This window comes from Thamnophis elegans, chromosome 2 (genome assembly GCF_009769535.1).
Source record: "Thamnophis elegans isolate rThaEle1 chromosome 2, rThaEle1.pri, whole genome shotgun sequence".
NCBI lineage: Eukaryota > Metazoa > Chordata > Lepidosauria > Squamata > Colubridae > Thamnophis > Thamnophis elegans.
The window spans coordinates 171,432,791-171,448,936 of record NC_045542.1 but is presented as its reverse complement, the minus strand read 5'-3'; the positions used below and the strand labels follow the sequence as shown (position 1 = coordinate 171,448,936).

General features: G+C 47.7%; 3 protein-coding genes across 6 annotated transcripts in view; 2 read left to right on the top strand and 1 right to left on the bottom strand.

Moving 5' to 3' along the window:
- The window catches only part of LOC116503386 (H-2 class I histocompatibility antigen, Q9 alpha chain-like), a 504,076-nt gene that overhangs the window by 56,850 nt on the left and 431,080 nt on the right, over positions 1-16,146 (top strand). The window lies entirely within an intron of this gene.
- LOC116503420 (major histocompatibility complex class I-related gene protein-like) overlaps positions 1-16,146 on the top strand; it is a 465,627-nt gene that overhangs the window by 89,152 nt on the left and 360,329 nt on the right. The gene's annotated exons all lie outside the window — the stretch shown is intronic.
- LOC116503414 (major histocompatibility complex class I-related gene protein-like) lies at positions 2,378-14,813 on the bottom strand. The gene is made up of 6 exons (XM_032209817.1): positions 14,703-14,813; positions 12,722-12,997; positions 5,688-5,882; positions 4,891-5,178; positions 4,304-4,393; positions 2,378-2,819 (listed from the first exon to the last, which is right to left on the bottom strand). Exons 1-6 carry the CDS (start codon positions 14,770-14,772, stop codon positions 2,770-2,772), a joined length of 969 nt encoding a protein of 322 aa, XP_032065708.1. The 5' UTR covers positions 14,773-14,813; the 3' UTR covers positions 2,378-2,769.

The following is a 16,146-nucleotide window of genomic DNA, read 5'->3' as shown; positions in this document are numbered from 1 at the left end:
AGCTCTTTATTAAGTACAACAAGTGAGAACCATTCAGTGAAGGTTGAGTCTGACAGCAGCCCTTTTATAGGGAGCTGTCAGACCCTTCGACCAATAGGATTAAACCTCTGTTCCAGCGGGACCTTGGTGGAAACCACTGTAGTTAGAACAAGTATCTAACACTAGTGATGAAGTGGCCATTAGAAGGACTTTCCAATTGCTGATGATCTCTGGAACTTGTCCATATTTAGGGTGAGCTTCACCTTCAGATCCTCTCTTTTCTGTCTGGGTTTACAGCAAGCATAAAACCTTGTCTGTTTTCAGAGCCCTTAAGTTTAAGATGCAGCATCTTGCGGAAACAAGAGATTGACATGCAAAGTACTGGATGGACATGCATGGACACCGAAACACATGGACACAATCCATGTTTGGCAGGACATCTCCTGAGCAGGGGTGGGATTATAAAATTTTAGCAACCGGTTCTCTGCCTGGTTGCTGGGTGGGTGCGACCATGGGGGTGTGGTCTAGGTTTCTGCACTGTCCCTCTGTGTTTGTGTGTGTGTGTGTGTGCGTGCGTGTGTGTTTGCCCTCCCCAGGCTCTGGAGGCTTTCCTCAAGTCTCCAGGAGGGTAAAACGGACTCAGCTGAGGCCTTCAGGAGGCTGGAAATGTTTCTGAACTTCCAGTAGGCTCGTTTTTCATCGTCGTACCCGCTCCACACACACACCTGAGCCTCTGCGTGGGGCCTGCAGTTATCTCACACCCAAAACTGGCCGCGTGGAGACTTCTGGGAAGGGAGGTGTGGGCGGGGTCAACCACATCTTGTTACTACCGGGTCAGCAAACCAAATAAAAATAATGGATAAATCCCACCATTGCTCCTGAGCATGTTTATTTTCTTAAAAGATTTCAGTGTCATGTTTATTCATGTCTCTCCTCTGATGCCGGTTAAGCAGTAGGTCTGTCTCTCTGCAAGCTAAGAATCCTGGATTAAATTCCATTCCTCTCACAACCACCCTCCAAGGTAGGCCAGCTAGGTCACATTGGCTGAAGCCTTTCCATGGATAAAACAGGCAGGTAGCCCCCAATTTACAACTTATACAATTGTGGTACATCGGGGAGCCCCAGAGGGTCAATCCTCCGTCCTGTGCTGGAGAGTCTCCCCTCGGCCTCTGCCCTGGCTAAACCTCCTCTCTCTCTTCCACCAGCCAGGAAGGAAGTCCTTGGTCAGGCTCGAAAGTCCCACGGAGGTTGTAAGCTCTCTCATTTTCTCTAATGACATGCTGATAATGAGAGAGAAGGAGGAAAGGGGGAATGAGAGAGAGGGAGGGAGGGGGGGAGGGAGAGAGAGAAGGAGGGAGAGTGGGGAGGGAGAGAGGGGAGGGTTAGGCCAACCTATTTGGCTTCCCTAACCTCTGTAGAAAAGTTCCCATGTTACAAAATATTCTGAATCTTCTTTTTCTTTTATTTTTAAGGTTAACTGTTGTGGTCCAGCAGGAGCCGTTGGAGCTGCCACCAGACTCCCACAGCGAGGGGCCCTATGAGTCGGCTCTGGAGGATGTGGAGGACCCTGGACAGGGTTCCGACTCCGAGCAGGGCGCAGAGAGGCTGATTGGCCACCAGGAGGCGCCTGAGCCTTGGACCAGTGGGGAGGAGACAAGGGAGTTGGTCCTGGATGCCCGGCAACAGAGAGAGCTAATAGGCAAAAGGAACAGTTACGCAGTTACAGCAGATCTTGTGGCTAGCTTGGCAGGCTGGATTGCTGCCAAGGTTAGTCTGTGTGTTAATAAATCCTCTTTGTCTCAGCGTGCTTTGTTGTAGGACGAGGGGGGGGGTCAGGACAGTTAACCTATCCATTTCTGCACATTTCATAATTTTTTTTGGATTATATTATCATCTGTAGTATTGTGCGTATACAATCCTGGCTGCTGTTAGAATATGTGAAATTAAATATACAACGATCATGGGAGAAGAAGCCTTGTGGTGCAATCTATCTCATGTTCCATTTTTCTACATCGTGAAAATCCACTAATGGCAATTTGGATAAAAGATTATTTTTTTGTTGGGGGGGGGGGCAGAATTGTTTGAATGCTGCACTCAGTATAATGGTCAAACTTGGATGATTAAATATATAGTCAACTAGGTACAAATGGCCATAGGTTCGCCATCCCGAGGACCCGGATTGTTGGGGGTAATATGCTGACTCTTTAAACCGCTTAGAGAGGGCTGAAAGCCCTATGAAGCAGTATATAAGTCTAACTGCTATTGCTATTGCTATCCCGGATATAGATGGTACGTGGATCAATAGTAGTAACTATGAAGCTGGGAAGCTCCTGAAGCCTCTGGAGGGTCTCTGGGGGAAGCTATTTTCGCCCTCCTCAGGCTCCTAGAAAGCCTCTCGAGCCTGGGGAGGGTGAAAAAAGTGTGCCAAAAGCAGGGGGAGTACTGTTAATGCACACATGCATTGGGGGGTGTCATGGGTGCATGCCCGCTGGGGTTGCACGCATAGCGTTATGAGTGTGGGCACGCCCGTGCATGGCCCCTCAGTGCTCCCCCTGTTTTTGGCACATGATCCAAAAAACATTAGCCATCACTGACCTATATTATACCTGTGCATTTGGTTTTTCTTGCCTAAATGTAGAACCTTACATTTTTCACCATTGGATTTCATTTTGTTAGATGGCCCCTAATGTTCAAGTCTGGCAAGGTCCTCTTGTATCTTAAGTCTATCTTCTCCCCCTTTTCATTCCTCCATCTGCCAAGCATTCCTAGAAGTTGCAAAAATGGTCTTCTTCATACAGAAGCAGCTCCCTGCAGCTTTCCCCAGCAAGAACTGCGATTTCCTGGAAAAGAAAGAAAAGAAAATGGAGATGTCAGTCTCTTAGCTGGATGGAAAGAGATGAAGAAACTCTTTCTGACTCTAGATTCCTCTTTCCTTCCTTCACCTACAAACTAAAACACACAAACACACCCAAAGCGTTTGAACCAAACAATGTCCTAAGAGGCATAGAAATGAATTCTTAACATTGAGAGACCTCCACAAAGAGAAATGGTCCAACAATTCTTCAGTCAGAAGCACAGCCAGTGTGAGGATACAGATGGTTGCAAAGTCTCTTTTCCCAGTCAATTCATTTTTGGAGAGCCTTGTGGTGGGAGACCAAGAGGAGATCCAGCAAAGCTCCTTTTCTCTCAAAATGCCTCCTTTCGATAACTACCTTTACGGAGCTTCCTGACCATGTTATGTCCAAGCCTTTCCCATCCGCATTCTTTGAAAGCAGAGCAGCTTCTCAGACAGAAGGATCCTCCAGACAGCTGAGTCGCCTCCCCGTTTTGAAAATTCCTTGAATCAGACGTTTCTCCTTGGGGGGTCTCCATTCCCTAGAACAGCTTGGCTGTAATGTAAAGGGAGCCCACCTTTCTCAGCTTAGTTCTTGGGAGGAAGACAGAGATAGCACAACTCTGCAGCTTCAGGAGCTGCTTTTGTGTTTGGACGGACACACACGAATGCACCTGATGCTACCTCTGATCCCAGCTGGAGCTAACAGGTAAAGATCACAAATCATCCACCTGCTAATGAGGCAGGAGGAAGAAGATGAGTCAAAATATAAGTACGTCCCCTGGGTATAGCAGCCCCCAGACTCTATATTCTAAATCAGTAATATGTACTTAATATGCACTTTGATTAACTTTGATTTCTTACTTCCTCAAAGTTGTTACAAATCTTACTGGAACAGTGTGGCAAGATGCTGTAAAGGAAGGGCACAGGAAGCCAAGCATGGGTGTAAGACAGAACAAGGGTGAAACTCCAAAAACAGCTTAAGAAACTAGGATTAAGAACTTCACTTTTTGTATTTTTTCCTATGATCTTCTCTTTCTGTAAGATTCCAAAATGTACTTTTCTGTTTTAGTAAAATGTTTACGTCTTGTGTGGGAAGAAGAGAAACGCCTTAAAACAACTTAGTTTGAAGTATGGTATAAAAATCAATGTCGGTGGATCCCGGGGAGTTCAGATTTTGGTGTGTGAACCCGCTGAACTCGATGCATCAATAAACCTGTTTCTCTTGTACCTTCGTGGTCTCACGTCCCGTTTTTATTGAACATTGTGGCGAAAGCCTCAACCTGCTGCAACAATACTGCCTGGCAGAGTTAAAGCTGAGTCAAGACTGAGGTGCCCCAAAGAGGCCAGGTGTAAGATGCTCCCCAAAAGGGCTGTGAAAACGCAGGAGAAGGAAGCCCAGAAGAAGCTCCCTAAAGGGAGATATTTGGGAGGATTTCTCTATCTTCTTTCAATCAAACCCCCCCCCCCAACAACAAAAAGGATACTTACTCAAGAACATCAAAGTCCCAACAATCACACACACCATGACAAGACCAGCCACAACGCAGCCGATGATGAGGCCCAGGTTGGATTCTGGGACTGAATTGGGAAAAAAGAGCAGATCATTGAAGGAGAACCCCAAACAACCATCCCAATAAAAAGATTTAATTCAGCCAAAGGAACAGAAATTCCTCAAATTAAAAAGTCTAAGGAGCTCCTCTTCGTGTCCCTCTAACTGTAGCATGAAGACGCCCCACTAGCAATTCTTTCAATAGGACCCTGATCATAAAACAACATGTGCGCTTCTTTCTTAGAGCAGCAATTTGTTATTTATAGGGACAGAGGCTAAGAGAGGATCTAAGGGGATTTCATCAGGATTGGTCAGCAGTTGTGATGGGATTTGTTGCTTCCTTTACATCACCGGAATCCAATTCTATGGACTGTTGCCTGCAGGTCCACCAACCTCATACATGGGGAAAACTCAAGTTCTAAATCAATTAGAACTCAACATCTGGATACAGCTGGGGTCAGATTTCTCCCCCACCACCCTCCACCCTCCCAAAGAGCCCAGCCTTTCCCTCCCTGTAGCCTCTCACCCGCCAGGCCCAGGGCCAGGGCCAGAGGCTCCTGCAGGCCGTCATGCTCCACATAGCACTCATAGCATCCCCTCTCTTTGGGGTCGATCCGGATGCTGAGCCAGTAGTGGTAGGTTCCATCCGCATTGGGGGCCACAGACCCATGGAGGGTGTTCTTCAGCCAGATGTCCTCGTTCCTTCTCCAGGAGGCATTGATTTCCCTGGGGTAGAAGCCATATATCTGGCAGATGTGCATCTCCATCCCATCCTCCACCTCCGTCCTGCTGTTCACTGTCACCACTGGGGTCTCTGCAGAAAAGGCATCCCCGGAATTAACTTTGAGCACTTCCAGAGCCTGACGGGCAGAAAAATCTCCCACTTCTTGATTTTAACTCAGGTATTTAACACTCTATAAGTGCAGTGTCTCCAAGAGTTTTAGGAAATGCTCAAATGTTTGACAAAAATGGAAAGAATGCCCAAGAAACAGTGGCGGATTTATCAATTTATCACATTGACATATCCCATATGGAATTGTCCAGTAGCGAGTTATCCCACAGCAAATATCCCCAATTGGTCCCATTGTCTCATTGAGGGCTGTGAAGAGGACACTCCTAAATGCTTTTGCTGCCTGATACACATAGACACCCGCCAGGCAGAGGCTGCATTTCCTGGTCCATTGAATGGCTTCCTGTGTCCTGGAGACCTGCTGGAGGGGGAGGGCTAGAATTCCCTCCAGGTATCCAGGCAGCAGATCCGGGACTCAAAGGGGCAGAATCAGATCAGAAAGGAGGAAAGTCCAGCCTAGATCAGATACTCACCTGTCCTCATCAGCGTCTCATTCCTATAAAACAGGCACTTCTCTAGCAACTCAATGCAGACTTCCCTCTTGGGATGATCAGACCCGCTGAAGGTGTATTCAGTTTTCAAATTATAAGCCACCTTTAAGTAAAACTCTCTTTCGCTCCCATTTCCTCGGAGTTCACAGCTTACGATGCCCTGTGCCGTATGAAGATCTGAAAGGGGGACAGGATTACGTAGATTTGAGGACTCCTCCGAAGAGACAGACATCTCCCTTCTTGCAGGGATTTTGATTCAGGAGGGAGTCAGCAAGAAAAGGGACAAATAACAACTGTAAAATAACATTTTCCCCCATGAAGCTACTCAGTCCCTTTGGATGAGACATTGAGTTTCCCTATTCACCCTAAAAAAAAAACCATCACAATTTGAAGGTCTCCAGATATCCCCCACTCCCATTTCCTCCCTCTTCTCCCTCCCCCAGTGGCTCCTTCTGGGCCAAAGGAGAAGAACCAGCGCTGTCTTTGTCTTGGATCCACAGAGCCTCAAATCCTCTTTCTAGAGGCTCAGTGCAGAGACAAATGGCCAGTGGGTTGAGGGGAAGAGGCGACCCCCTAACCCCGTTTCGAACCCTCAAGAGAGGCTCCTTAGAAGCAAACATATTTGCTTGCAATGTTCCCCAAAATAAGGTTGTTTGAAAGTGAGTCTTTGCCCCCAGAGATGCAGAGGGGTTGGGGGGAGTCCCACCAGGAGAGCAAAGCCTGATTTGAAGTCACAGCACCTCTGGCTGTTCAAGAAGGGGTCCAATTGGTTGCCTTCTTTCTTTTATGTCCCTCCCCCACCCAGGATAGAATTGATGCATTGAGTTGACCTGTGCCCATTCAAGAGTCCCCAGCATGACCTCCCTGACCTCCCTGACCTCTTCTTCCAACACGAGATGAAGGGGCTCCTGGTCTTTGGGCCACACTTAACAGATTACTGGAGTTTGAAGGGACCTTGTGGGTCAGCTAGTCCACCCCCTGGCCAAGCAGGAGACCCTACACCATTTCTTACATATGGCAGCCCGGTCTCTTCTTCAAAGCTTCCAGTGATGAAGCTTCCACAGCTTCTGAAGGCAAACAGTTCCATGGGTTCATTGTTCTCACGGTCAGAAAATGTATCCTTATTTCCAGGTTGAATATCTTCTTATTCAGTTTCCATCCATTATTCCTTGTCTGGCCTTCAGGCGCTTTGGAAAATAGCTTGACCCCTTCCTCTTTGGGCAGCTCCTCAAATAGGTTAATATTATGGACAAAATCTCATATCTTATGAGGACATGCTCTGAAGTTAAGAGATCTTTTATAGCTGAGAAGGCAGATACTTCTTTATGACCCCAAGTCCAGTCTGCCTTTTTGTCCAGTAAACAGTGAAGCGGCTCAGCTACTGTCACCTTCCATGGCAGAAAAATACTATAAAAGTTTAACAGGCCTAAGAATGCCTGGAGTTCTGTTTTATTGGTTGGAGTGGATGCTTCCTTTATTGCCTTTATCTTACTGTTGGTGGGGTGGATGCCAGATTTGTCAATTAGGTAACCCAAGAATTCAACTTTGGGTACGGCTATTTGGCACTTCCCTTTTTTTACTTTAACTCCCGCCTCCTGGAAATGACTCAGGACTGTTCGTAATCGGCAGATTAATTGTTCTCTGTTGCTTGCTGCCACAAGGACATCATCAAAATAATGCAGTACCCCTAGGATGCCCTGATGGAGGTGCTCCATTAAGCTTTGGAAATGTCCTGGCACCACGCTCACCCCAAATTGCAGTCTCCGGCATTTAAATGCCACTTTATGCATTACAATTGTCTGTGCCTCTCCAGTGGCATTATCCACAGGCAACTGCTGATATGCTTGTGCAAGATCAAGTTAGGCGAACATTTTTCGTTTGCCAGAGAATGCAACAGGTGGGGTACCACTGGCATTGGATATGCACTCTATTGCAATGCCTTATTTATTGTACATTAGTAGTCAGCGCAGAGGCGAATTGAGCCATCTGGCTTGATTGGTGTGACAATTGATGTCTCCCACCTCGCATGATCAATTGACTCCAAAACCCTTTGGGCAATTAGTTTGTCTAAATGCTCATCCATTTTGGTCTGGAGAGCAAAAAGGAGTCTTCGCACCTTTAATCTGACAAGGGCAATTTTAGGGTCTAGGTTGAAAGACATTGGGATCCCCTTATGCTTGCCACATCAAAGATATTGCTGAATTCGGCTAGTACGATGTCATCCTCTTGGACGACGTTATTCCCAGATCTAAGGCGTCGAACCATCCTACTCTAATCAGGCTGGGAAGGTCCTTGTCTGCTATGGTCAGTTATAATGGCCCTTCAAAGTGTTTAAACTTAACCTTGAAACACCCATCTCCTAGCACTGGAATGCGATTCCCTTGGTAATATTTTTAAAGTGTCTTTTGCAGCTTAAATTGCTGTCTATTGTATCCTGGAACTGCTTTTTTGATATTTTTCCAGGATACCATTGACAGGTACGACCCACTGTCCAGTTCCATGTCAAATTGGGTGCCTTTGATGTTCATTGTGATGTGGAATTTCTTTGATCTGTATACATCAGAATGCCCTACTATTGTTTGGTGGACCTCCCTGGTTTCCAGAGATCGTTCTTCTCTCCGTTTGTATTTTGAAAATGGTGCCCTCCGGGAACCTGTCTGTAAACCATGTGACGGTGTCTAGGAAATAGGGTGTCAGCATCACTTCATTCAGTAATCAGGAAAGACCCAAGAACGCAAATTGATCCAGCAAAGCCTCTTCCGACCACCCCCTCATATAAGCTGACAACTCTTGAAATTCCTGGACATAATCTGGCACAGATTTGCTTCCCTGCTTCAGAGCCATAAATTTCAGGCGCCCGCGTTTCTCGGTCAATAGGTCATCAAACCTCCTCCTCATGGCTGCCATAAAGTCATTAAAATTCCTCAGGAGTGGGGAATTGCATTTGTGTAGGCCGACCATCCATTCGGCTGCTTTCTTCTCTAAGGACATCAACACCATCCTCACTTTCATTTCATCTGTCTCTAAATCAGATCCATAGATTTCCATATAATTCCAGACCTGAATTATAAAAAGTCCAAGAGTTTTAGGGTCTCCATCATATTTTACAGTTAAGGGAGGGACTTTTGCCATTCGGCGTCGCCTGCCCCCCCCCCCCCGCTCTTTGAGCGACTCTAGCTGGAGGGGGGAGGCTGGTTCTGGGTTTTCTTGCGCACAACCCTCTCGGCTCCTTCACCCTCCCTTAAGCTATGCATCGAGTACCTTTGCTCAATTTCCTCAGTCGGCTCCCTTTCCACTGCTCTCTCATGGCTTCTGCGTTCAGTCCATGCTTCTTCGAGAAGTCTCATGGCATGGAAGAGTTTGTAATCCTCTTCCCCAGAGTCACCCCAATCAGTTGATTTTTTCTTTGGTCTCCTTCTCGTGACTCCAGCATCCAATTCCTCAGGCTCCTCTTTTTGTCCCACACCCCAAGTCCATCTGGGATGAACGGCAGGCTCTTCCACTCTTAGTTCGGCCAGTCTTTCGGTTAAAGATGGTCCCGCCGTTGCCCCCTCCTCTTCCTCCTGGTCACTTACATGCAAAGACATTTCTTTTCTTCTTGTGAGGGCACCCCCTCGGTATGTTTTAGCTCCGGGATGGGTTAATTTGATTTGAAATCAAGTGTACTTTTACTAATTATAAATGAACAGTTGCAAAGCTAAGCTGAGTCTGGTTAATTAGGCGCAAAAGCGAATAATATAATGTATAATTCATTCCCCTCCCTTTGGCATCCCCGTGCACAGTCCAATCATATTTCCCCCAAATGTCAGGTGTGAGATAACTTCGAAAGGCATCTCCAGGATGGAATGCTGGACCATTGGCCTTGGCGGGAAACACCCCTCCTCTACATGCGCAGTAAGGTGGTCAGTTCAGCATCTAGAAACTTCCTCCAGCACATCAATAATTCCCCTCCCAAATACCATGCCCCCCCTCCCCGTTTCCATGGCAGCCGAAGCAGCAGCAAAGCAGAGGCTGACATAGGATGTCTCTGGTGGTGGTAGACTAGCTGGCTTGCTCGGCATGCTTCAGCTACATGTCCTTTTCGCTCGCAGCGATGGCAGATGGTATCTTTAAATTTACAAGCTGCTCTTGGGTGGTTCCCTTCACACCCAGGACAATGCGAAGGTTTGTGCCCCGCATCTTTCCATTCAGACTTTGTTCAGTGGACGGCCTCATCCTCTTTAGTCCTCTCATTGTTCTCGGTGCTCCCTTGATATTTGGCCAATGCTACCCTCGAGGAACGGACACTGCCTGACTTTCTGATGGTGGCAGTGGATCTATCTGAGGTTTCAGCTTCCCGGGGAAGGCACAGGAAAAAAAAAAGCAAGCAGAAACATAACTCTTACTGGGGCGAAAAAATCAGAGATCAGAGAAGGCACAGACAACAGAAAGCAGCATATTTCAAAGGCAGCAAACAATGTCCTGCTGTGAGAGCCAAGCCACGCCTCTGTGCTGTCCAACTTACCAAGGGGGAGCTTCTGCTGGGCCATCTCCCCCCACTGCAGGGCTGTTGTGCTTGTCCCTTGGCAGAAGAACTTGCCGTTCTCTCCCACCCCTCTTTTTTGGCAGCAACAGCAAATGTACCAGGCAGAATGCTTTTGCCATGGAAAAGCAAGTGCAGAGGTACTTTGCTGCTGCACAAAGGCTCTGGCCATGCCGCTACCACGACAGCATGGCAGGGAGCCACAACAGAAGGCCCAAAGAGCTGCATGTGGCTCTGGAGCTGCAGGTTGCTGACCTCTGGTATAGCGTCTCCTGCTTGAGCAGGGGGTTGCACTAGAAGATCTCAAAGGTCCAGTGACATGCGGTGACGGTTACCGTTGGTGAGGCAAGACCGCAGCAGTGGCGAGAAGCAACGTCCCCGGCACTGTGTCCGACAGGCGTCTCGCATTTATGGCGGACATAAACGCGAGACGCCTGTCGGACCCAGTGGCGGGGGTGTTGCCTCTCGCCGCCGTCGCGCTCCACTGCCTTGCGCCCCGCCTCCTCCGATGAACAATCCTGCTGCCTCGGCCTGCAGCCAGCCCACCCACCCCTTGCCCGACCTGCTCCCTGGGTGTCCCGGCTCCATCTGAGATGCTTCTCGCCACCGTCGCGCTCCACCGCCTTGCCCCCACCTCCTCCGACAAACAATCCTGATGCCCCGGCCTGCAGCCAGCCCAGCACTGAGCCTGGACTCACCGCTCTTCTCCTCCTCCTCCTCCTCCTCCTCGTCCCCGCTCGGTGCTGGCCTGGCTGCAGGCCGGGGCATCAGGATTGTTTGTCGGAGGAGGCAGGGGCAAGGCGGTGGAACGCGACGGTGGCGAGAAGCATCTCAGATGGAGTCGGGACACCCGGAAGTCAAGCCGGCACTTCGGCATGCCTTTAAGTGCCGGCTTGTCTTCCGGGTGTCCTGGCTCCATCTGAGATGCTTCTTGCCACCGTCGCGTTCCACCGGCTTGCCCCCCCCCCCACCTCCTCATACGGACAGTCACAATCCTGCAGCCAGCCCGCCCGACCTGCTCCCTGCCTGGACTCACCGCTCTCCTCCTCCCCGCTCGGTGCTGGGCTTTAAAGGGGTCTCCCCTCCCCAGCCAGCCAGCCCACCCAGCCAATTCCTCCCCCACCACCACTGTGTCCAACAGGTCAGGTGTCTCGCATTTATGGCGGACATAAATGCGAGACGCCTGGCCTGTTGAAACACAGCGGCAAGAACGTCCCTGCCGCTTCCGTGCTCCGCCGCCTTGCCCCTGTGCCTCCTCCAACCCCACCACTGTGAAGAAAGAAAAAAAACACACACACACAAACCTCACAATAAAAAATTAATTTTTTTATTAAATTACAAATTACAAATTAAATTACAATAAATTTGAACCCCCCCCCCTCCGTCTGATCCACCTTTTCCAGCTGTGGAAACTCTCTCAACTCTCCTCTTGTCTGGCCAACGTAAGCGTGCTCAACGTAAGCTCCTAAGGCATGATTCGCTGCTCCCCGATCAGGAGGCGGGAGAATCAGTGCCTCTTTTGCATATGAAAGTGTTCACTTGTTAACTCCGCCTTAACTTTTAAAAGGCGAACAATTCCTTAGGCAAAAGAGGCTCCGAGTTCTCTGCCCTCCTCCCATAGTTAACACTGAGAGCAGACACCAAGCCACTGTGACTTTGAATCTGGTAGCAACTACCCTGGCTTTAATTATTTAAAAAAAAATTATTTAAAATTCTTCCTTTCCCTCAGGAGACTGGTGAGGCCCCACCTCCCCTGCCTCTAGTGACTGCACGTCCCTGCAAAGGTCCCTTCTAGCTCTATTCTGATTGATTGATTGATTGATGGATTGATTACTTACCTCTGAAATAAGGGGGTGACAGAAATGCTTCTTCTTAGATGGGAACTCTGGTGGGGATATGGAGTCCCCAGGAGGATCAAGGTAAATTTGATCCCTCAATTCACTGGTGTGGAAACAGAAAGAAAGACCTTCCACCAGGAGCCTCTTAGGAACCACTGTGGGGAAACCTGTCATTCCTTTCCTCCCTCACAGCAGGATGTCCACCCACCAAGGACCTTTAGGCAAATTGGGCGCAGCCAATGGTGGGAGCCTAAATGTCACATTCTGTCCACCAAGGCCAAGCTCACTCTCTTTCCTCCTCTTTAGTTCATTTTATATCACTCCTGTGCTATACTGTTTAATTTTTTAATTTTAACATGTATATGTCTATCTATCTCTAGCTCTCTATCTTTATATGTATCTCTATCTCTATTTCTATATATATGTATGACATTTTGATTGCCCATTCCACCTTTAACAATGATAACATCCACATAAAACTTTGGTTATGAGGCAAGGATAAAATAATTATTTTTAAAACAATAAACATAGTTTCAAAATTATATTTTAAAAAGGTTAGGAAACAGCTTTTAATCTGGGAGAGACCCACTTTCTTACCCTCTCCTGCTATTGGCGGAGAATATGGGGCAGGAAGAGCCACCGGACCCGTCACTCACCTTCGTTCTTATTGAAGGGAGACCCTGATTTCTCCTTCTGTCTTCTGAACTCATCATCTTCGGTACGTGCTATATCAGTCAGAGCCTGCCAGCATTGGGGAATATCCTTCCCTGATTTCTCCATCCAGGAGACTCGTGGCTGAATCTTCCTGCTGTTGCTGTCATAGTGAGCAAAGAGCTCACCGTCCAAATAGCCCAGAACAACAAAGTGGGACAGCCTCTGACTGGGCTCCGAGACACCGAAGTAGACAACTTTGAGGGAATGTGAGGAGGAGCCTAAAAAAGAGGGAGAAAGTTAGGGGGATTCTGCTAGGACTCCTCTGATGATACGGGGCAGAGATGACCCCATTATTACATCTGGAAGGAAGAGGAAAAGACGATGGGGGGAGGGAGAGGAGAAAGAGAAAGAGGAGAAAGAAAAAGAGGATGGGGTGAGGGAGAGGAGAAAGGGGGAAATGAAGGAAGAGATAATGGAAGAGAAAGAGGAGGGAGAGGGTGGAAAGAAGGAGGGAGAGGCAAAAAAGCAGCTTCTGGAAGGGTTAGAAGGTTGGAGGGCAGAGATGTTTGGGATGAGAGAGGAAGGGAAGAGAAAGCAAGATCAAAGGGAGAACAGGAACCCCAGAACCTACCTGCCCCCATCCCCCAATAGTGCCCTTCCCTCTTCAAGCAAGGCCTCATACGGACTGCCCAAGCAGGCTGTAGTCACCCACGGGGAGAAGGGGTGTGTGGGGTCCACCTCCAGAAGCAGCAGGAAACCCCACCTGGAAACCCAGCTTCAAAGGGTGTGGGGATAAAACGAACTCCTTGCCTCACAGAGGGCCAACGTGGCTTGTTAATAAGGAAAGATTTGAGGAAAGATTTTATAAAACAGGGGAGGGAAAGGGATCCAGGAGGGACTGAAGGCCATGGAGCCCTTGGGGGAAACACAAACCGATTGTCTGGAAGATGTTAGGATTTAAAGGGGGAGTGAAGGGACCAATAATAAAGACACATGGGCCCCTCTGGATCTTCTTCCTCTCTCTCTCTCTCTTTCTCTCTCTCGCTCTCTCTCTCTCACACACACACAGACACACAATCTGGGTAATTCCTCCTTCAGGCATCTGAGCAGGAATTGGCTTTGAAGCCAGGATTCAGTGGGGCTCCCCCTCATTCCGCAGAGAATTTCACTGCTGATTATCCTGATTGCTTCAATTCAACCACCCACTTTGGACACCTCATGCTGTCATTCAGACATACTTGCAACGCACCAGATTCAAACTCTTCACTTTTCACAGCTGATTCTCAAAAAATTGTCCTCCGCCAGTGCTGAGCCTGCTCTCTTTTCAGTGGCACTATGGAAATCACCCTCCACACACACACAGTCACAAATCCCACGAGATGAAAAGAGCCACGAAGGTCATCTAAGCTACCCTCTACTCAGGATAGGAACTGAAATGAAAGCCTTTTTCTACCCCTCAGTATGTGTCTAGCCACTGCTTGACCCTCTCCAGCAAAGTTAGGGAGCCCCCCCAAAAAACTCTCTGGGCAAGTGGTTGCCCTATTCAGCTGCTCTTACTAAAACATTCAACCAGAATCTGGATCTCTTTCACTGAAATGCTTCACTTTATGAATGACATGTTTTGTTTTGTTTTCTAATCCAATTCAAAAGAAAGTTGGTTAAGGCCAAAGATCAACAAATAATAACAATATCACTGAGAAAAGGAGATAATAGGATGAAAAAAGGCAACATATGAAACCCATCATTGTAGAATCAAGTCTATTCCAGAAACTCTTATCTAAGTCTTTACCCTGGGAATCGATGATCACGTGCAGATTCGCCCTGATCACTGTCCTCCTGAGGAGGATGAGGGACATTAATCATGCTCACAAGGCTGGGATCCTCTCTGGGATCCTTCTCCCCTTGGCCTGAGGAGATATCGCAAACCAGATTCCCACCAGCAGGAAAAGGGCTTGAGCCCCTTACGTCTTGAAAGGGACTCACCGAGGCACATCTGGGGCAGAGCGACCACCTCCAACACCAGGAGCCACAACGCTGCAGAGCGCAGAGCCATCCTCTGTCCCAAAGCCTCCTCCTGCGCTGCGCTCTCCTGAAAAGTCCCAGGCAAAGAAAGAGCCGCTCGGGGCAATAATCGCAATAATCCAATGCGAGCAGCCGATTGCCGAGCTCAACCAATAGAGAAAAATCATTCCCATGACGTCTATAGTTGCTAGGCAGAAAACCGGGCAAAACTGAGAAAAGCTAGAAAAGGGAAGCGAAAGTTTCGTAAGAATCAACGCCTCGTTCCAGGAATTCTCCGTCGTGGGGGGAGGGGCAGATCTGCGGAGATCAAGACAGCGGGAAAGTTATGTGGGCGGAGGGGGGGGGCGTCCCTTTCAGACCCCACACAGACCCTCGTGTGATCAGGTGGAGAGGTCTACTCTGCCAAGCAGTATTGTTGCAGCAGGTTGAGGCTTTGGCCACAATGCTCAATAAAAAGGGGGCGTGAGACCACGAAGGTACAAGAGAAACAGGTTTATTGATGCATCGAGTTCAGCGTGTTCACACACCAAAATCTGAACTCCCCGGGATCCACCCAGGACATTGATTTTTTTTTGTTCACATAGAAAATTTTTTATTTTCCATTTTCATATAATCACATGTATACTATTACATAGTCAATATCATGTTGTATTATTAAGAAATTACATCAATTCATCTTGCCATCAACTACCAAAAAAAAATTCCAGTTATTGGCTCTTCTGCTCTCCATACACCATATTTATACCTTATCCGACATTTTCTTCCCCCTCTCTCCTCCCCCTCTCTACTTCCTTTCTTCCCTCCATCATCCTTTTCTACTCTACTTCGGCTTCCTTTCTCCTTCTCCTCTCTCCCCTTAACACTCCTCCTTATACACCTCATCTTCCCCCCCTCACCCTCTCTCCTGTCTCTCTCTTCCTATCTTTCTTCTCTCCTCTGCTTCCCACTCTTCCTCTAATTCACTTGGTGTATTTCAGCTTCTGAGCAAACTCCCTTTTGTGTTGATGGTATTTATAATTCCATTTCAATATACATAAAAAAGAAAAAAATAGCAGTATACATGTACAATCATTACCTTAAAATCCAACACCCCTCCTCCAACCTAGTATACTCCCCTCCCTCCCCCCTTCCCCCAACCCCCCCAACCGTCCCCCCTGACTTCCCAGAACCAATACAAGGTATAAATCTTTAACAAAAACAGTTTAAAATATACTTAAAGAGAAAGTAGAAAATTAATAACGTCTTAAAATTGAGCTTAGCTCCTCCTTGTTAGGCTAACTATAAACAATTTGTATCATTCCTGATCTTAATCATAAGCTATCTGAAATTTCCTAGACCCATATTTATTTTGAATATAGTAAATCCATTTTTTCCAGTCTCGTTTATATCTCTCGTTTGAATAGTC